The sequence below is a fragment of the Dufourea novaeangliae genome, unplaced genomic scaffold (assembly GCF_001272555.1).
Source record: "Dufourea novaeangliae isolate 0120121106 unplaced genomic scaffold, ASM127255v1 scaffold112, whole genome shotgun sequence".
In the NCBI taxonomy this organism is placed as follows: domain Eukaryota; kingdom Metazoa; phylum Arthropoda; class Insecta; order Hymenoptera; family Halictidae; genus Dufourea; species Dufourea novaeangliae.
In genome coordinates this window covers 1,637,121-1,659,969 of record NW_015373993.1, presented here as the reverse complement: position 1 = coordinate 1,659,969, position 22,849 = coordinate 1,637,121, and the positions used below count along the sequence as shown (strand labels likewise).

Below are 22,849 nucleotides of genomic sequence, written 5' to 3'. Positions count from 1 at the left end.
CACCACCACTGAAACATTAACAGGGGAATTGTAAACTTGACCGAAGCAAGGCCTTTTACAGTGAATCCTCGATGAGTGATCGAAGGGTTCACTGAACATTAAATGCTTCGTAAACTAACGACCATATGTGGTTGAAATAAATAACATTGACTTCACAATTCCAAGCTCTAGCATTGTTCTAAACTTTATTAAAAAGTCAGCGTTACACCTATCATTGTCCAAGGAGCCTTCGAACACTCATCGAGGATTTGTTGTATAGTACTCTACTAGTGTATGTTTACTGTATACTACCAAGATTCGATCCGTATGATTTCCGTCCGACATTTCTGGTTCGCCGAAATTAGAAGCCATCGCGAATGTACTCGCACCCGCGAGAATATTCTATTTCAAAAGCTGTGTATTGGGTAATGCGGTGCGATACATTACGGGCCTCGAAGCGCCCGGGTTCCAGGAACACATTACTTTCGACGGGATCACTGGCCCCTCATTGGGTCATGCAAATTTAGACCGAGTGAACGTCTATTCTCGAACCGCGCGTAGCCCGGCCGAGGATCTACGCGGATCCCGACGAAAGCGCGCTCGCGCTCGACAATAGGGACGAATTAGCGCCACTTTGCGATCTTTGAACAACCAAACAAGTGGTTGGATAAACGGATAGATCTGAGAGCCCAAGCACACCATTTTCCCTCGACGATTGTTTTATCGACGGTTTCCTTGAAATAGACGCGACTCGAACGGTGCACCACTCGAGGAGATGCAGGATGTTAACCCTTTGCGGTTGAATGGTACCAGACATGTGACATCACACCCCTACTTGGTCGAATGTAACAGAAAATAATTTCGTTATCTGGAATCATAATTGCGTATACTTTCCTATTTAATACAATTTTTATCAAAAACAATTAACTTTGTTTAATATGCAATTAGAGGAGATTACCAGGAGAAGGAACAATAACACAATTCTATTGTGATACTTGTCCCTCTAAACCTGGCATGCTTGTTAGGGATTGTTAAGAAAAAATTCACACATTGAAACATTGTAAAAACTAAATCCATTTATACTTTCATAAAAGAATAGAATTACTATTGTTTTCTAATGAAATCATGAATTACATTAAACAAAATATTTTTTATTCGACATTTTGTAAATATTTCACACTTCACTGCATAATCTCGGTATATAAAAAAATATATTCGACCCAGCGAGAAGTATTGTTGCAAAAAATCTCGTCGCAAAGGGTTAAAGAAAAGAGTGTAAGACTTTAGGTGCTTATAGTACACATCGAGTGCAGTGAAAAATGTCTAATCGACACGGACGTTCGATGGTGTAGAACGATCGTGTCGTCGAAAAATGTTCGGACATCTCGACGATACCAGTCCGTGAATCATACAGCCGTGAATTCGACCTGCGACGCAAAAGAAGCCGGACAAACCGGGCCACGTTGAAATCGTAGCCATAAAGATAATCGGCCGCCTCTTCAGCGCTCTGTTGTTCGGTGGCGTTAATCTTCGCGACCTGTCGTTAACACGGAAAGACGTATAATGTTAAGTGCTCCTTAGAACAGAATCACCCGCGGGGAAACATGTTATGTATGTACGTACAGCGATGAAAACGTTTCACTGGCTCCGGGATTCTTCTATTTTGGGCGTTGTATTACCACTTCTGAGATCATCCGATTATATCGACTCTCTGGAGTACGTTCACGACGCCCGTCTTACGTTCTACGCGTTATTCCGTGCATGGAAATTCAAAATCTCTCTCGAAACTTTCAGTTGACACGAGTCCACTTCCTTACGATCTATTGATCCACTTTGACATACTTTGCGACCGTCTTTGCGCAGCAGGGTCCCTCTTAACGACTTCATTGTGGACAGTCAGAAAGCATAGAGACAGTCATTCGAATCTTTAACCTCGAGAGCCAAGCAACGGAAATACCGGCGAATCTGCGCTTCCTGTCACGCTCATTGTCATTCCGTTACGGCGAATTTCAGCAAGTGTTCGTGGTTGTGGCAGGAGTAACCGCAACAAGCCTCCTACAGTTTTGTAATCCTCCCTCGATCTTCTACCATCTTGCGTCACATGTCTTCCTAACCTCATCTCTGAAGCTCATCATAAAATCCGTTTGTGCGCAGACTTTTGAACTTTGAATATTCTGGGTCATCTGTTGGGCGCAGACTTTTCGACTTGGTGGGTTCTAGTTCTAAAGCGTCTATCAGTTGCAGGCTTTTGAAACTTGGAACGTTCTAAATCGGCTATTGGTTGCAGATTTTTGAACTTCGGTGGTTGTAAGTCGTCCGTTGGTTGTAGATTATTGAACTTCGGCGGTTGTAAGTCGTCTATTGGTTGTAGATTTTTGAACATTGTAGATTCTAGATCGTCTATTGGTTGCAGATTTTTGAACTTGGGATGTTCTATGTCGTCTATTGGTTGCAGATTTTTGAACATTGTAGATTCTAGATCGTCTATTGGTTGCAAATGATTGAACTTGGAACGTTCTAGGTCGTCTGTTGGGCGCATAGAATCATGGGTGGGGGGATTCATCGGAATTCCCTCGATTTCAGCTGGATTACGATAGGTCTGCGAGCGCGGCTCGATGTATAATGCATCGCGTGCATCCCGGCCGATCCGCGTGTCGCATCGCGATCTTTCATTTGCGCCCGTGTTCTCACGAATCGAGCGATCGCGCGAACCAGACGCTTAGATGTTCGCATAGGTGCGTTCTCGTTGGTCGCGGCGACAGAACGATTTGATTCTCGAACGACAGGAGGGGAGAGAAAGAGACTGTGTTGCGGTTCGACGAATTGGTCGAATCGATCGTTCCAGTATGGGCGAGGCCTAGAACACTCTAGACACACACGCGTTCACGAACGACCATGTAGACACACATTTTTTTGCGTCCACACGGACCGGTAGTTTTATTAAGCCCATACCGGTCACATGTGCTCTGCACGCTGTGGAGCATGTGTACCGGGTGTTTGAAAAGAAATCACTCTCGGATGTTCGTGAACTGTACTCGAGGATATCGAAGCGGTTCTCGCGATTGTGTGGTTTGTCCTTCTGTAAGATAACGTTTGAAAAGAGTTCTCGTTATGAGTGGGTGACTATGTTTCCTTTGAACGGAGAGATATGTGGGTCGAACATTGTCGCGACTCTTTAGTATTCATCGTCTCTCACTGGACATAGAGAATCGTTTGAATTATGATTGATCTTTTTACACCTTTATGTTCCGTGATTCCTATCGTCATTGTTCGAATTGACGATTTCAGGATAATTGTTTATTCTCGGCACCTACGAGTTCGATACTTCATTCTAGCTGAATTGGATGATTCCTAGTAATTTTAAACCTGCAAAATCGTAACATCGTTCAACCTTTGCACTGAATACGTGCTTGCAAACTCGTTGCTACGAACACCCGAGAATTCCACGTTCACTTTATTACACGGTTATCAGTTTATCCATTTTATTGTCAGTTTACGCCCTCTTTTTACGAGCGCTAAATGCCAGGAACGTTTATGTTGAATGTGTATTTAATTTAGCGTTCTCTTTTCGGATCAGTTTAATCGGGGCGGTCGATCACCTTCTTATGCCAGGCACATCTGCTGTCTCGAGAGGATCGTATTTTTTTCGTATGTGCTTGCAAATGACACGTACACGGCTGGTCCACGAAGTTCCGTGGGATCAGACATGTGTTTGTTACGCTTATGCCCACCACGGTGTCGAGCTATATAGTATACTTATTTGATCTGGCCTTCTCTCGATTGCATGACAATCATAGGACTCGATCCATTATTGGCAACCCCGTTTATCGAGTAACGACGTTTTGGCAATCGTGAAACTTGACCTACGAAGAAATTCCGTGGTATGGAAATGACTGAAACGATTTCAATCTCGATATTCGATAAATATTCGGTATCGTTCGAAAGCAAGATAGAGGATGATCGACCAATTTTGAATAACCGATGGATCGTGCTCGTCAGACTTCGTTCACGAAACAATGCTCTCGACACGCGTTCAAAGCCCTAATAGCTCGTCGTGGCTTTCTTCTAATTCCAACCACGAGGCCCTCTCCTAAACGGTAATTGACCAATGATGCAATTCGCCAAATTGAAAAAAATTAGCCCGACCTCCGCGTGCCACGTTGAAAATCTTACCCAAGTGGTGGTGGTTGGGGTACACCGTTTACCAGTCATCAGACAGATTGTTTCTCCAATCAAGGGACGAGACTTGACGCCCGTGAATGATTCGTAAAAGTAGGCGTTTTGCATCATCGATCGAAATTCTGATGCGAATCTCGAAGACGTTCCCGTAGATTTTTCTTGGTTCGTCCGCTTTAACTATCGGATCGAAGTATTTTTTTTTTTCTTTTCTGAATTATACACGATTAAATATTGGCAATTTGGATCGTGGAGAAGACTCTCTTTCTGGCGGTCACGCGAAATAATATCCGCTCTCTTTCGTCTCTGAACGGGTCTGGCCCGTGATCGATGTAACGACACGCTCATTGTCCAGTAATGAGGCTGGGAGGGACAGGATGCTCGTTGCGTACGCGTTTCGAACAAACACACGAACACGGCATCTTGTATAGAGAGTACGGGTGTGAGGATCCCATTCGCGATACCGGTAAAATCTTGCTGATAGCTTGAAACTCGAGACCGTGTGTGAGTATTTAGCACAAATGAGCAGGATTTCTGCCCTTCATACATTTCAGGCCGAGCCTCATAGCTCGACGAAGTATAATCTCGGTGTATCGGTGTGACAACGATAGTGCTACGATGAAACTTCTTTTTATTTTTCGTTCTGCGTTAATGAGAATTTTCATTAACATATCGGTGAGACTATTCTGATTAAAATGAGACCAAACACGATACATGCTGGATCATTTGTAATCGATCAGAAAATTGTACCGTGTTTGGTGCCGTTTTAATCAGAAAAGTCTTACGAATATTTTAATACAATTTTCACGAATAAAGAACCAGAAGAAAAAACGTAACATTTCGGAGTTAGAACTTAAAACGAATATTTGTTGTTCCCTAGGTTGAATTTTCTTTATATTATGATGAATTTGTATTCTTTAGACCAATGAGACGCACGTAGGTTGATTGCCAAAATTTTGTTCAAAAAATGGAGTTAGTACAGTTAAGAATTCAGGCGACGATATATGTATATCTGGTCGAGCTCGTCGTGGACAGAAGGGTTCGATCGACAGACACCTGGAGGAAGGAAACTTCGGTTACTCACGTCCGACGTGAACGAACGGAGTTGCAATTAGGGACAATAATCCGTTCGGGTGGGGCCGAGAAGTGATTCCAGTCGTGGAAAACGTATCACGATCATCGTCGTAACCATTTTTCGCTGTTCGAGTATCGTTCGTTCGTGTGGCCGATCGACGATTTAATCGTTCGCGCGAGCTACTTGTAATCTCCGTCGATGTCCGGGGCGAGTCCAGTGATATATTCCAGCAGGGAAGAAAAAACCGACGGACCATCACCCCTCCCCGTATCGATCGTTAACCTAATATTAACCACCCATAAAGTGCAATCGCGTGCTAACCTGGGGACTTAAATTAAAAACTTTAATTACTATATAAAGAGGCTCTGGGGTCCGAGGGTATATACTCTATCGCGGCAATTTATAATCGAGCCCCGTTCTCGCTCAATGTGTTTGTGTGTGTTTGGAGCACGAAGAAGAGAGAAAGGCTTCGGAGCACGAAGGTTACGGGGCGAAAAGAAGGCAGGGAACGAGGTGGGGGAGGGGAGAAGCGAAAGAAGAAGAAAGACGGACCGGTATAATTATGCAATTTAGATTCAGCTTTATTCCGGTTTGGCCTTTATTAAAAGCGAGAGTGGGCGGACGCGCACGCTCGCGGACTCCTCTTCGATATAGAAAGAGCGGGAAGAGGGGTTGGGAGGGATATCTGTGTCTGCGCGCAAAAACTCGTCCGCAGAGATAAGCTGATGGTTGTTTAATCGCGACGTCCAACCCAAGCATTACACCACTAGGGGGATCGGTTGACGAGAAACAAGTCGCGGGAACTGGCCCAACCTCGACGATTAAGCCCTCCTGTACGCGTTACACGCAGAAATGATTGTTATACGTTTCGCGTAACGTATATAACGTTCCGTTCGGTTTTATAATCGAGACGAGAATGCGGGGTGCCACGGGGGCTATGTGCGCAACGGCGAGGAGGAGGAGGGTGGTGCAACAGGTTCGTGAAAGAACAGACAATGCATGCCCCGAATTCCTGGGCGGAAGCAACGAATTTTCGATGATACGATTAACGGTACAGATACACCGGTGAATTCTTTGCGAACCATACCGATCGTAAAGAAAAAGAGACCGTAGCGAAAGAGTTAAGTTAAGGTCCATTTATACTAGAATGGGATCAGTCTTCGACAGGTTCGGGATGATCTCGGTAGTATACATTGTTTCATTTCAAACACACGAAAGAATATTTTTGACGTTTCGCCAAAAGTTCGTCGAAGGTTCGTCTAAGGTTCCCCGAATGTTCCCCGAAGGTTCGTCTAAGGTTCGTCCCGTCCTAGTATAAATGGACTTTCAACGGTTCAGAATCGGTTGCGTCCGTGTGCTCCGACGCCGTTCCAAGAACGCCGATTAGAAAGATCGGCGTCCGATGACGGTGTAGACTGCCGGCTCCCGGCCCCGTCCATCGTCGTAAAACGAGATTAAATTGTATTGTCCGGCGCCGTTACTGCGCCCGGCGATAGCTCCTACGCCCGGCGTAAGGTTACCTGGTCGAGGCCCATGGGTTAAGCGCACTTGCCCACCACCGAGTCGTGCAATGCGATTACAATTTCGATTCGCAAGGTTGATCGATCGATCTCTTAGGCATCGTTGGCTGAATCGGTTCGATTAAGACGATTTACAATGGTACATAACTCGGGGATCTAGGTCTCGAATGATTAGACGCGAAATTAGGTGAAGATGACTACAAGAACCGTTGTATACAGTAAAGTCTTCGTGAGAGTTTAAAGTTCGGGACCGCTTAAAAACTTTCACGGTGCACCGCGAATTGTTTCGCGAGGGGAGGACGGAAAATTATGCGCTTGAAAGTTTCCGTGCCCTCCGCCATTGATGGGGGTGAAATGGAAACTCTCACGAGGAACTTCCTATCCAGACTCTCTCATGGAGCGTTTACTGTACATGAAACAAACTACAAATCAGAGCAACCACGGTTTAACAAAAGGATTTACCAACGGCAACATTCGACGTATTATACGGTCCTTTATCCTGTTTACACGTAATTTACGATTCGAGTTGTCCGCTCGAGTATACGTATATACCTGTAAAATATGCAGGGAAGGAATGACGCGGGCCGGGCCAGGCCAGGCCGGGTTACACGTGGCGACCGAGAAGGGTCGTTTCACCGGTGCAACTTCTGGCCCGCGAATTTTATCTGATCCCGTGGCGGGGGTATAGCCTGTTACGTCGTCAGATCGTAAATATCTGTCCGTTGGGGCCCGATCTTCCCCCCTCCCGCGGTGAGAGAGCACGAAGTGGCGGTCTCTCGGGCCTCGTGGGTCGGACGGTTTAATCGGTGGCGTGTTTCTTGCGTCTCTCTCTCTCGCTCTCTGTGCAAGCGCAGAAAATTTCGCTAGTCGGAAGAATCCGATTCGGGGCCTTCTCTGCAGCTTTACGCAGCGCAATAACAGAGCTATTTCGGGGTCTAACTTTCGGGTCTCGGTTTTACGATCGACTCCGCTGCAGTCGTCCCTTCACCCCTTCCGTAATTAGGATATTCCGCGGCGTTTCGTCCCGTGAACGACGCAGAGAGACGAAACCGGGTATCGGATGGACAGACAGTGGAATCGGTGGGTTTCGGAAGTTACGAGCGATTACGGACCCATAGTGGGTCCCACCACGGGTCGAAGCTCTTAATAACCGCGGGGCCTCGCGGAATTTTTTTCACGATCGGCTTTATCCCCTCACCTTCCTCTTTCTTCACTGTATTTATCCGCGATCCATTGCGTTTCCAGCTGCCTGGAGCGTCTCCTGGAGCCGTTTCGACCGTGGTCGCGCCGGTGCTGTTGAAGTATCGGGTCTGCAGGCCGAGATTGCTGCTCGCCGGCTCCAGGGCCGAGGTCGATCCAGCCGCAGACGTGGGACTGTTGCACGGGGAGGTTTTGCTGATCGAGGACTCCGCCAGGCAATACGATCCGATTGGTGGTGAGTGTGCACGCTGCCAACTCCCGTAGCCGTTCAGGAGGAGGGTATCACAAACGCTTCGGACGTGGTACCCGGCGGCTATGGTAGAGGATCAGTTCGTTGGATAGTTTAACGATCGTTTTACGCGGGGTTCTCGTTTCACAGATACCGATCGCAAGTACAGAGCCACCGAGAAGCTTCTGCAGGCCGAGGAGGAGTACCACGAGGCACTGTGCAGCGCGAAAGAATTGTACGCTCGACCGTTGGCACGGAACTATCCCGAATTTCACGATGTCATCTTCCAGCCGCTCGCGGACCTCGCTGCGGTCACTTACGAGCACTGCCAGAGGGTGAGTAATAATAACATTTAATGGAACGTTGTGCGTATATATTTAAGAAAAGGAAAAGGTCTGAATATAATGCACCGTGTACGCCAGGTTTTTTTTTCGATTCGTTTAAATGAGTTCGAACGTTAAAAGTGTAATTTTCCTCGAGAAATATCCCCCGGGCCATCGGCGAAACAGGTTACCGATCGTGGAGGAGATCTCAATGAATTTTGTATTTTAACAGTTACGAGCTCGCAGAAAAGCTGTATCGATATCGTAATATTCACGAGCACGATTGTATAAATGAATTAGCAGTTTGTTTCCGTTAATGTCTCGATTAAACGAGAACCTTCGACGGGGCCGTCCGCGTGTGGACGGGTAGGTCCCTTCTTATCGACTGAATGGCACGTGACTGATTGGCCAAGCAAACTGAGAGCGTCCATTGAGAGATGGCGACACACGAACCGGAGAGGCGATTCAAGAACAAGCGCGGCACCTGTTGCTTCTCGGGAAGCACGTTGTGCCTTTCTCTCGGCGTGTCGCAATTACGCTCGCTAACCACCACGGGTACCTGTAACCTTTTCGCGAAAAGGTAATCGCGGAGGATCGGACGAACGGAGAAGGTCCTCGAGATAAAATCATATCCGCAGTCGTCCACCGTCTGGGAGACCAGTCTTTCTTCAAACGATTCACTCTTCGAAGAGGGCTTATTAGGATTCAATGTTCTGTTTGCTCATGGGCTTCTTTTACCCCCGTAAACACACGTACTATTGGTCCCTTGGATCGCGAGAGGTACGAGGTAGATAATGATCGACCGTTCGCCAAAGGTGTTTTCACTAAAAACACCGTGGAAAATATCGTTTGTTCTCCACGGGGGAACTGTTCAGCCGCTGATAAGCCGATCTAGCTCGAGGCTGGGCACGTATAGCGGCTACTCGGGATGCAACGACGGTGGACGTGTTTTCTTAGGGCTGACAATAAAGAGGATGCCTGTCCTTCGGATGTAAACACAAAGCTACGCCGGCGTAGGCTGGTTAACGAGTCGGGATGAGCGATGACGGTGGTTAGCACCCTCATAAATATTGACTTTTACAAGAGGACTCGCGGGCCTGAAACGACTATGGGGCCCCAGTGGTGTTGGTGTACGATGGAACAGCCTCGTAAAGCGAAAAACGCGCTCGCTCGCTCCCGTTGCACCAGACCCGAAGATCGTTCCATGGGATTCGAGCGAAACCGTACTCGCGAGCAGAGGGGAACGCCTATCATTTTCTTTATTCGCGGCACGCTGGAAACGTTGCTCGCCCTCCTGTACGCATCAATAACGAACGTTCCCCCTTCCCGGACAAAAAAGCCCATGCAAATGCTGCGCCTCGACGAGCTGCTGCTCCACCCATCCGATGATTCTCGGTGCGCTGTCTAGTTTTCGCGCGCGTGAACCCGATCTTTTGCGTCACGGAGCGATCATCGCAGCGATCGATACGCGTATTAATTATAACAACCGTCCGATACGGGGGCCGTTTTTGCCCCGTGCTACGTCGCGAAATATACACTTTCGGTAACGCCCCTCCACGGTCGCGGAGTATCATTCGATCGGCGTGTACGATCCTTCCACTTTTTCTTTTCGATTCATTCGCCTTGAATTTATGGGAAGATGTGGGGTAACGCCATTGAACTCGATATCTGGAACGATAACTATGAGTATTGGAGGTGTCGCCGGCCGGTTAGACAGAGAACACTGTGTGAGAGGCAGGGACTTCTACTGAAACGTAAAATACCGGTATTATACCGGTATTATACCGGTATTTTCGGTTGTATCTTCGCCCTATATAACCCTATAGAAGCCCTACCCTTATGGAAACCGAAAAATACCGGTATTTATTTCGGTTTAAGTCCCTGAACTGAGAGGTATCCCTATTTTATTCTTACACGCATCTTTTCTTGTATATCTACGTATACCCAAATTTGCTACAGGATAGTAAGTACAGGAAAGAAAAGGTACTAAGAGATACCTTCGAAACAACTATCTCTCTCGACCACGGCTCATCTAGGTTTTTCCATATTCTGCTATCGGTCCAGGTACATAGACTTCAATAGGTAACACGCGTTTTCTTTTGAACCAGGATTTACACGTACTGTTAGGCTCCGTTTACCATTCACCGTAAACGTCGACGAACGATTACGTTTTTGAATCGTAACAAACGAGAGTATCCTCGACTCTCGGTGATCCGAGTTTCTCGACGTGTAGTAAAAAAGAACGAATAACCCGGCGGACCCCTGAAGGTTAATTAGCGAAAACGCTTCGAATCGGCGGCCGTTCCTGAAGCAACGGATCACGAAGTCGGTGCTGTTGATTCTCTTCCCTGTACCTTTTTTATTCAAGCCTCGTTGTCGCCTGGTCTCTGCCTCCGAGCAATTTCACTTTGGAAGCGCCTCGAGGGCCAGGCGAGCGGGCAATTAGAAGCAGTCGCGCACCTGGAAACCGAGGGGATCGTCTCCCCCCCTCCCCCGCCTCGACGATCTTCGTTTTCTTCCTCTGTTTTTCTCTGTTCTGGCGGAGTAGACACACGGGAGTCGTTTTGCGAAGAGGCACATGCCGCGAATCAACGGGTACTTACCCTCTTGCGTTGTATCAGGGAAAAAATACAAATGGTAGGTGTTAATTGACGAATCCCTTCTTATACCTAGACTGATTTTTTTGGATCGATAGGCTGAATTAAAATGATTTCAGAGATTTGTTTTCTTCGTTAAAGGTTTCGTTAGGTTCACAGTAAAACAAAATATATACATATCAACATTTCCGAAAGTTTTTATCGTGGTGAGTTTCCCCTATTCATATTTATAAAATATTATCATCTAAAATTCAATATAGTAATAAAGTTTCAGACAGTTTACCCTGGTGCCTGTTAAAACGAGTCTAATAGCCTTATAGATTTATAGAATAATTTCGAACCTACTAGAACCCTTAACACTAGAACTACCAAACCTGTAACGCATTCTTATCACTTGTATTCGTCGTTCATTGTCCAATTTCCTATTATCCCTTATACAAGTTCCTTATCCAGGAGACCTGCGCACCATCGGAAACGCTCATCGTCACCGTCTTCTTCGACAATTGAACGTAGAATTTCGTAAAGACACTGCCACACGTAGTCTTTTTCTCTGCTTCAGCCTTCTCTTTTCTTTTGCCTTTCTCTCTCTCCGTCTGTCTGCCGTACACGGCACGACCGTAAATTACGTTTTTGCGGGACACGGCCACGGGTAACCGCGGTCATACCCCGGTTGTATGGCTGAAGAGTAGCTGCATCGTGATGCGCACGTGCACCTGCACCGGCATGCCGCTCGCGCGTTGCACCGTGCACCGGGAATGCGACAACTGCGACCGTGCCGGACCAACGCCCTTTCTCCTCCACCATTTCGATTGTTAACCCCCACACATTATTTTAAATTAGTCACGAGATCGGTACAACGATCCCCATTTTCGTTTATCGTATCGTATTCTTATGCAGATAAATTAAATAATTTCACAGGGGATGATACACCCTTCCGCTGTAGGTCTGAAAGAGGGGTAGATTATAATGAAGGACCACTGTGCTATCATCACAGAAGTCTGTAAGCAGTATACACTGTACAGTATAACTATTAAGGGCGATTTACTTTAATTAGTATTGTGGAGACATTGTCTTCTTTTATTTTACCTAGAAATATTTTACCTTAAAATAGACTACCTACAAGCGCCAAAAATGGACGGAGTGCAAAGGGTTAAAATACAAAACGAGATAAGTGTGTCGTTTCGGAAATTACGTTGAGAAATAATGTTTCTCTAGAAAAGGATAGATTGCATTCCCTAGAGAACAATATGTTTCATATTCTTTTTAATCAGAATATATAAGAATTGAAATTCTTAAGATGGTGTTATGCCACGCAGTCTGTCTGTATTTATGAAATAAAAATAACGTGGTGGTTAATTCTCTTTGGAACAGGACGATCCAGGAATTAATTATTAAGACGTTTACCTGTAGTTCCGTGATGTACTCGATTCCGTAAACAAAAAAGAAGACGTAATATCTAAACGGGGGTTGTTTTTTTTTCTGGTGAAGTTTCCTTCGAATCGAAATCGTTGTCGTTAAAGTACCGTTTTAAGTGCCACCGCCTGGTATCGTCTCTCCGGCAACACGAGAATTTTCTGCCCTGGCCGTCTTTATTGCACACTAAACCGCGCACAATGCGGTAACGTTCTCGCGCGGCTGCGGGGCAAAATGCCAGAGAGCTCTCCCTTCTGGACACCGTAGGGGGAACGCAGAAAAGCGTCGGAAACCGGTGGGTTTTGCTCGATATGGTCTTCCAACGACCTCCATCGAACGGTTTCGGCGTAAGACTCGACGATTATTTCGTCGATTATCGTCGAAATCCGTCAAGTTCTACGGGGACTCGATTCACTCGTATCCACCGTGAAAATAAATCCGACATTTTGAAAGGTTTCGGTGACAGGGCGCACAATGAGCCCAAAACTGCTCTTGATTTTAGAAAAATAATGAATAAAAAATATTAAATGGTCTCTCAGGACATCTCGATGAAGAACAGCCGTTTTTCCCGGTGAAAAATGCAGCCTTCAAAATGTCCCACTTCAACTGTCCGTCCCAATTACAATTTTTATTATATTTCATTAATGTCTACATTTCCAAGATTGATGGACATTCAAGAAGCAATGCAAACTCGGTAGAAATCGATACGAGAAAGTTGATTTTTTGGCAAAATATCCCTGAAATCTTCGATCGATTGATCGCAAGATCGGGTAAATCAAGTTTCGGGCAACGATCCCTCGGTCATCGGCAAGATTGCAACGCCGGTAATCGATGGTTTCCGCGTTTAAGAGACGAACGGAGCCGGTTACGTCGAGGACCGTTTATTTGCGCTGAGATCGCCGTCTGCCCACCCCAAGCATCGATCTCGATTCCGCAGCTCCAGTCGAGTCACTTCTCTCTCTCTCTCTCTCTCTCTCTCTCTCTCTCTCTCTCTCTCTCTCTCTGTCTATGTTAAAGAAGCCACAAAGCGGATATTGTTCGTAATTCAGCCTGATGGTTATAGATGTTAATTGCACCGTGATTCCATCCGGCGAACGGGCCACCGAGACGGCAGACAAAAAAAAAGTAGAAAAAGAAGAAAAAACCCCTGGTAACGTGTAATCGGTGGCGGAGGGTATGGAGGAAAAGGGATGACCGGTAGAAGTCACGATTCCGCCGCGATATCTCTCGGCAGAAAGTTCGAAAGATGCCGTTCAGATAACGGACTCGAGTCCCCTCGCGGTATAGAAATAGATCTCGGGGAATATATACCTTGGAAAATTAATTAAGTGGCGGTTGATCATCCGGCAGGCGCGAACGTTATCGCGCCGAGATCAAAGAGTCGTCGAGTATACCGAGTGTCCTAACTTGATTCCTTTTAACTCGTTCGTTTTCAAAGAACGTGCTGCCCCTCCCGGTTCGTGGATGCAATTTTATTCGCATTAGGGCGTCGATTTTGCGCCTGGTCGGCCTCTTTCACCTTCAGTTTCGCGACTCGTGATGGAGAACAAGGGAAGAGAGAAGACACACACGGGAACCGAGCGGAAAGTGGAGCAGAGCAGCTACGGGCGAGCAGAAGTGGGGATCGATCAGAGAGACAAAAAAAAAAAGGGGGGGAGATACATGGACGTGCCGCAGGAAAGTAGATGAATCGTCGTCGTGGCGTTTCGTCGGGAAAGTGGACTGGGATACCGGATCGCCGAGATTGGTTTCGATTTCATCGGCAAGGGTCTCATTTTTCTTCGGGCGCAGACCGTGCGCGCGTTCCAGTTTAATTTTTGCACCTGTGTCCTTGTTAACAATATTCTAAATTACGATAGAAAATATTAGCTTCTTTAATTTTTCATATCTGTGAGTACATAATAGTTTGTTCTGGTCATACGAGAACAAATGGACTTCAGGCTTTAAAGACAAAAGGGGCCATCCCCTTTATCTCGTTGAAACTTGCAGCTTTTCGGGAGGCGAATCGTTTCACCCGATGTCCCCAGTTCAAGATAAGAGGGAAAAGAACCACGCGGCCATTATTAATTTCTCGGTTTCTCGAAGGCCGGTTGTAGGCTCGTAAAGACCCGCTTGGGGGGGGGGGGGGGGGGGGGCGCAGGGCCCTCCGTCTTCGTCTCCGTTTCGTCTTTCCCCGACAAAGAAATTCCATCCTCGGATTATGTGTAACGCGTCGGAGTTGCGGGGCGCGAGCTTTTAGCGCGAGGATAAGAAGGAGCGGGGTGGCAGTGAGGGAGGAATAGTGGAAATAAAAATTCTTCCACGTCACGTCTTTTAGAAGGGACATTTATTTTTTCAAGAGTGTTACCGGTTTACGAAGGGATACACCGTGGTAGATGATAAATACGTGGATTCGGAGGTTGAATCATCTCGATTGCATCGCTAATGGTACCAGTTTCCCCTATCGATTTCTAATTTCTTCTCAGTCCCGTCTACCCCTTGGGTGTCATGGTCATCTGTCCTCGGAACGCCAGGGTCTATAACCGTGCGACGAGGCTCGCCGATGCGAATTAGTCGATGTCACCGTTTAATCGGCGAGTCCTTTTACGTCGTCCCGACGGCGGGACACCTGTGTTGTTCGACCCTGCCGCCAAGCGCCTCTGGAACACGCCGGGACGAAGAGGTCCGCCTGCGGGACCACCGGAGGATTAGAATTCCCTCTGGGACCGGATGTTCGCGGCGCTGTATAATGGCCGCGTGGTTCGTGGCTCGCGGGTAATTCATAAGACGACCGCTAGTTACTAATCATCCGGTCGTATGCGTGTGGGACGACGGGGGACGTAATCTTCTCCTTCTGGTCGGGCGTACCGACACGCATGGCCGATGGATCGATTGGCTTCAGGTACAACCGTCGATCGTCTTTCGAATCGACCACTTTTTAATAAATTTATCTGGGGCTCCGTTACATGTATCACAAAAGAATTTGAATTTCACATTGATTTTTCACCATTTTCTCAATTTCACAACGAGGGACAAACTAAGTTGGGAGAACGAGGGACGGATGTGGGTTAATTAAAAACAAATCACGCCGAAAAACTAAGTATACACATACGCTCGGAATTTAATCTCCTCAGGCACAAATTTATCGAGACCAGAAAGAATATTATTTCTTCATTCCTCGACTGTATTTAAAGAAAATACAATTATAAATGTTAGCGACAAGCAATCGGTAGAATATCGATAGATCGTGAAGTTATGGGTGGCGTAAGGCTCGTTAATCTCTCGGGGAAGGTGGGACCACGAGCTATGAGCGTGGCTGAGCCGAATCGACGTTGATCGTGACGGATCGATAAATTCAGATCGAAGTTCTGGTAAAATGGTCCCTCCCTCCATTCTCTCCGTAAGTCGCAATAATCCTGGTTGGAATTCGTATCCGCGCCCTTCTCGCCATCGCTCGATCTCGCTCCGATCGACGCGCTCCTTTTCTTCGCGCCGGCTCGGTTCGTTGGGCACGGTAGTCGTTCGGATTCTTTACGACGCACGGGCGAAACGATGGTCGAGAAGGTTCGTTGACGGTGCTCGCCGGGCCTCTGAGAGCTGGATCGGTCCAGAAACGAGCGAACGCCACGAAAGAGAAAGAGAGTCTTATTTTTTTTTATATATATTCAAGCGCGAATCTACTTTCTCCGGTCATCGAGCTCTCCGAGCAACGCTCTCGTTGGCGAAATGACGATGGGAACACGGAGTTGGTAATTCGACTGACACAAAAGAACGGAGAGATTTTGCGGGCCTGTGGTCTGACTCAGGTGGCCCACCCGGAACGGTCGATCGGCGCGCAGTTAACGAAACTTTTCGTACCTGTGTTCGTTCTAAGAAGGGAAGCACCTTAACTGTCCGAATTAATTTTAACGGGGTTTTGTAAGATGCGAGTATACAAGTTTCTAATTATATACGTGAAATATCAGGTCGTCGATTGAATTGAAGTCGAAAATTGAATAAAGAACAGAAAACAGTTGAAAAATAAAAGGTCGACAATGGAAAAATCGTGTGTATTTATTATTTTTTAGAACGTCTACAATTATCACCTAAAACACGAATCGTTCGCGGATAATCTTCGTGTACGAAATAATATAGTGCTAATGGGCTATTAACATGTGTAGACAGAGGAGTAGTAGCTTATCGCGATCCGTGATCGTGGCAAAAAGGAAAGCTCGAAAAATAATATTCACGACGATAAACCAGACTCTGACGGGGCACGAAGAAAATAAGGATGGGGTAGGTGACAACCAAGAGTGGGCTAAAAAATCTTGTCTTAACCCAATTACGGTCGTTCGGTGTGTGTGTATATTAATAACACGGTGAAAAAAAACAAACGAAGGGTCATTGTTTATCGATTTAATGTTCGCGTAATTGTTTATGTCGCTCGATGAAAATCGGGATAACCGGCTGAACGAAAGAAACCAAAATAGCTGTAATTTACTTAAAGGAGAACAGAAAAGTGCACCGAGAACGGGGATAAAGAAAAAGGGAGAAAGTAAAGTATCGGTCGCGCGACCACGCAGGTGCAGATCCCAAGATCTCGTTTATCGATCGTCAATCTCGAAAGCCGAGAGAAGGTAAAAAACGAAGAAGAGTCTTTACAGAGATCGTGTCCGACCACTATGAAATAATAATGGGAAGCTGCAACGCCCACGCACAGTCCCTAATAACACGCGGTTTGACCTGTTCTTTTGGGCACGCCTACCGCGTGCTCGTCGTCGTCGTTCGAGATAGCGAACCGATGGGGGAGGGGTACGAGGACCCGAAGGGACGATCGTGCTGGTCGGACGTGTAATTAAAACCGCCTCCGAGAAATACCGTGATCGAGAGAAAACAGCATCGACGAAAACTTGGTCACGGGAGAATCCGTAGTTGAAGTTTACCCCATCTCTCCCCCGAGATAATCACCAATCGAGCCCGACGATCATCTATCACTATTCGTCTCGACCGGCTAGAACAGCTATATCCCCCCATGGATATCTCCTCTCTGCGCATCGTAATTTTCACAACACGGGTAGCACTTTTATTTCGCGAATATTGGAAAACGGGCTAACGATCCATCCTCCTTCTCCCTCCCCAGGTGGAGAACAGAAATAAACGAGGAGAGAACGGGAGATTTTTCTGCCGCGTCCGAATCGATTTACCCACGTAGACCCGGCTTGATCCTCTCATGAATATGAATATACATTTATAATTAATCCACGGATTGGATTTTCGACGGAATAATAACGCTCTCGGCTGGTGAATGGGTCACGGGGGAGCGCGCTTGCGGTCGGTTCGCCTCGGGGGCCTGCTAGTATAATTCGATGCATAAATGCATGGCCGTGCACGCAACACCGCCTGTGTGCGTTTAACATAGATACCGATCTGACAATAAGAAACGGGCATCGACACGCCGACGCATCGTGACGCGCCGCGATCGACGACGGGACGACGTGACGATGCAGAGCACGCATCGGCTTCTACTACACGATCACGCGATCCTTTTTTCAATTTTATCCACCACTGGGGCGGGGAGGGGACCACGATCATCCGCTGACGATGCAACGAGTCGCTCTATCGAATCAACCCGGCCGTACGTCACCGTCGAGAAATCATCTCGACGCGATCGATATGTGCTGATTTTAAATCGTCTCGACCGTCCATCCCCTCTTCTTTGTCAGTCGAAAAGGATTACGCGACAGAGATGGGCAAATTTATTATTTAGAGAAAGAGTTTCGAATAGAAGATGAAAAGGTACTTCGACAATTTTTAATCGTTACAACGTGGAAATTACAATTTTTGTAATAAAATAATAGTTCTTCTTGAACGAGTCGACACTCGGCAAACGATTATTTAATCACTGTTTGAAGCTCAGGATGACGCCCTTAGGTATAATTATATATTATGTATTATACACAGATATAATTATATTTATATTTATATTATTCGAATAAAATTCTGCCCAACTCTGTCACGCGAGACTTGTGCTGGTCAGACGGTTTCGCTCGGTGCGTTCAGATTTTCCAAATTTCCATCCTCTTTCTCCACGTTTCCATATACAAGATCAGACGTTTTGTTTTTCTCCAAACAGCTTTCACTGGTCGGCGCATTAATTACCGAGTGATTAGTGAAACGGTGAAATATATCTTGAGAATGTTGCACGTATTAAACGAGCTCGTCGACCCTTCCCCTTCACCGGTTCCAGATCCCTTATCGTCGTGGTTTATGAGTCACCTCGTGGCTCATAATTCCAGGTCGGTCTTTTCAACGTTCGGATAAGAGAAGGTTGATGACCCGACCGTTCGATCTGGTCTCCCAAAAGTAGTGGAGGCGGGGGACCATTCGCATTCATTTTCGTCGGACACGGAGATCACGTGCGACGAGCCTGTTCTGCTGGTTCGAAGCGAGACGCGTCGTTTACGCCTCCCGTGATCGGTAACGAACGTGATCGAGACCGAGCTAGGCCGTTCTTCACGATCGTATGGGGCCTAACCTCGCGCAAAACGGCTGACGATTAAAGTGCAACAAATTGATCGTTAGCAGCCCCCGGGGTCCCGTGCCCAGGGGCAGCGAGTTTTATTGTGATTATACACCGCGGCCAGGATAGATACATACGTACACACGTACGTATTCTCGTAGCTCGACGGCCAATTAACGTGGATCGTCGATGATCTTAGTCGCAGCGTGATCCGTGGGGGTAGAGAAGCTGACGATTCTTTACTCCTGTGTGTACACTTACGTGCTAACTCGGCTTCTGCTAGGGGAAAAATTGGTGTTACTGAAATTTATGTTAAATTAACCCTTTGCACACCGAGCAATCTTTAATATCACCTACCAGCTACTCCGAGTCATTTTTACTACGAGCAACCAGCTACTCCAGGACTATTTAATTTTAACAGAGAATTATACATGCAATGTAACAGTAGCCGCAACTTTTTCCCCTATCTGTCGTACCTACATGCAGCGAAATGCAAATTCGCGATTTCACGGAGGATCACCCAGCCTCTTGTGGGCTGTAGCGGTTTACGGAACTTTCGCTTTCGGCCGTACCTACAGCCGCGTCGAAATTGAACATTAACACGCCGATTAACGCAACGCTGCGGTTACTTGCGTGTCTCTCGACGCGTGTACCGTGTAATTGGTATTGATTCGCTTCTCGAAATCTAAATATATGTTTACATACGTGAACTGTTAAGCTTTTCGGTATAATGTTACACACGTAATTCACCGAAGGAAATATAGTTTAAATTCAGATTGATCCTGATCTGACCTTCTCTTTGATCGCTAGTGTGAATCTAGTGTTAATCTCAAGAGTCCTGAGCTAATCCAACAGAGCCACGTGTACTTGGTCCTTGTTGCTTCCCAACGAACGATTGTTTAAATAGAAACCGACCCAGGCTTACGAATCTCCGTCGAAGCCCGTTACTGTAAAAATACCACTCGATCACGATCGATAAATTATTATTATTCGTCGTCCTCCGCGGCTCGTTATCTATTATTCGAAAGACGATTTCGCCCGTTCCCTCGTGCCTTAATGCCCCCCGATAGAAAGAGCCTTAACGACTACCGAGGCTTATACTACACGTCGGACACGCTCCCCTCGATGATGTCCTGATTGGACATAATGCTGCGTCATAATTCAACGGACAAAATGTATGCTCGTTTCGAGGACGTGATTTAGCCTCGTGCCCGCGGTGCGCCGATCGTTCGAGCTGCTGGATCGTCCCGAACTACTTCACGCCGCACCGAGACCGTACACCGTGATGTTGAAAAATCGTTTTTCAACGTCCACCGTTGCTGCGTTGCTCCCGTTGGGTTGAACAGTGGTTTCCCCGTTCGATCTACTCCGTGCCCGCCTCTAAAAACGTCATTAAGGCGACCAGTTTCTTTTTTCATCGAGTCACCGTTGGATTAGTAACAGAAGCCCCATTTTCACGGTTTCGATCGATCGAAATTCCGTCGATCGACGTCTTTCCCCTCGCCTAATTCGCGATTGTTCCGAGCGTTCTTTTTTTTTTCCACGGCACGACGAATCGCGGTTCCTTTGGTACTGAAATTTTTCGATCGAAAAGGGTTGTATTGTCCGCAGTGGTATCGGCAGAAGAATAATTCCAGGCGGAGTAGAAAAAAACAATCGAACGATCGTTTTCAAACTCGTATCTCGTATAAAACTGGCGTACACAATTCCTCGAGCTTGACTCATTCTTGTATTATGCTTCATGTATTATACATCGTCTTCCTCTCCTCTCTATATATCATATATACCTATATATCTTGGTCATTGTATTTTAAGAGCCAATTCTACCGACGTCCGTTTTGCTTCCTTTCAGATCCGCAGGGCACTCGAGAATTGGGACGGCGGTACCTTCAAATCGAGTGAGTAAATACATCGGGAGACTTCTTGTCCCATCGATCGAGATTTTAGATTCGATCGATCCGAGGGATCGAAGATGAAACCTCTATCACTGTCGGGGAGTTTTCGATTTCTCGACAGAATCGCCCCTAAGTAGATAATTACCTATCATCTAGAAGCTCTGTCATCGAAATTCTTGGAAAATAAATTAGCAGACGGGGTTCTACGATGATCGAGAGTATCGAGAGACAAACGTTGAATGTTTTTACGACATTTCCCTCTCTGTAGACGTTCCCTCGAGTACGTACACGTCTGACGTAAGTACAGATTCCGGGCTCCCGTGATTTCGCGACGATCAGGTAATGAATTCGTGGTTTACTGCACGAGGAAGTCCACCATCACGGGACGGGAGAGAGCCGATAATGGAGCCGGGACGGTGAAGGGGAGGGGAAGAAGAAGAAGTGGAGAAATAAAGAAACGAGGGATTCGATGGTAAATCATATTCCCGGTGCGTGAACGTCCGTGGAGTGGCTCCTCTTCCGTGATGGTCGGGACCCCACCGGACGGGGAAGCGGTGGAAAAGAGAGAAAAAGATTACGGGAGAAGGGATCCTGAAACGGAAACGAGTTTCGTTCGGGGAAGATAGCTGGAATGATGTATTGCTGGATCGAATCTTTCTCCCTTTTTCATTCTCGAAGAACGATTTCGGACGTGTGCGTTCCTCGTTCATTGGGGTATTCCATCATCGCGAGCAAATTTCACGTCGACGTGTCTCTATGAGGAATTCCCGATTGTGTCGCGAAAGGGATTCGTATCGAAGCACGATCATTTAATTTCTAGTATACACGGATGTTCCAAAATAGGTGCAAGTCTTTGAAAGAGTGGATTCCTCGGGTGATTTAAAGCAACTTTTTCCTTAGCGAAAAAGTTCTCCGAGGCTTTGTTGACGAGATATCAACGAAAAACCCTGACCAATCAGAGCGCGAGTCTCTTGGCCGAGCTCCCGCGGTAACGTTGGCTACCAATCGCAGCGCGTACCCAACACTACCGCGGAAGCTCGGCCGAGAGACTCGCGCTCTGATTGGTCGGAGTTTTTCGTTAATATCTCGTTAACAAAGCCTCGGAGATCATTTTCGCCAAGGAAAAAGTTGTTGCAAATCACCCCAGGAATCCCCCCTTTCAAGGATTTACAACTATTTTCGGATCCCCTGTATACGTCGACACGTTTACCCCCCATCCTCCCCCTGGACGATGAACAAGGAGAAAAATTTCTCGAATTCGTCAAGCGGCGGCGGCGGTTCTTAGAGTCAGTTCTTTAATTACGTTCGTGTACGCTGTCGCCAGGTGACTTATTCCCCGGCTCGTTTTGGAACTCTTACTGGGAATACCTGGAGAGCTACGGCGAGGCCAGGCGGATTCTGGACGAGCTGAGAGCGTCGGAGGACCCCCTACTGCACTTCCTTGGTCTTAGGCAGGCAGCGGCCAGGCATTCACCGTCCTCGTTGCTTCTTCTACCGGTGAGTTATTAATAACCTCGTGAAATAGAGACAGGACATTACGTTGTAATCGATAGGATTACACGGCCGATTAAGCACTGCGCTAAAAATCCTTCGGCGCCGCTGAGAATCGGTTACGAACCACCCGTCTGTTGTAACAGCGTGCCTGGAATAAAAATTTCAGCTGGTTGTTCAAGCCTCGAACGATCGAACGTTTCGAAACTTGTGATTTCGGTCAAGTATAAGTACATTTAAAGTTTTAATCCTACATATCTTAGGAACCCAATGAATAAGTTGACGTGAGTTTTTTTTCGAGGACGTAATGCAGGCCTGTTTAAAAAATATTAAGCAGGATCGATACAGCAATTAATAGGATCAAGAAATATTACGAAGAGAAGATGATACGCGTTGCGATTCGCCTACAATAACTACACGATTTTCACTTTCACCGCTAATTACACAAGACACGATCGTTTGTTCGTGGTTCG

At 46.7% G+C, this 22,849-nt stretch overlaps 1 protein-coding gene across 1 annotated transcript in view; it reads left to right on the top strand.

The window, feature by feature from the left end:
• Positions 1 to 22,849, top strand: part of LOC107187899 — a 187,732-nt gene that overhangs the window by 32,395 nt on the left and 132,488 nt on the right. Inside the window, exons 2-5 of the mRNA XM_015576090.1 lie at positions 7,996 to 8,185; positions 8,330 to 8,514; positions 20,843 to 20,888; positions 22,210 to 22,382. Of these exons, the coding sequence (XP_015431576.1) occupies positions 7,996 to 8,185; positions 8,330 to 8,514; positions 20,843 to 20,888; positions 22,210 to 22,382 (594 nt within the window). The remainder of the gene's footprint in view (positions 1 to 7,995; positions 8,186 to 8,329; positions 8,515 to 20,842; positions 20,889 to 22,209; positions 22,383 to 22,849) is intronic.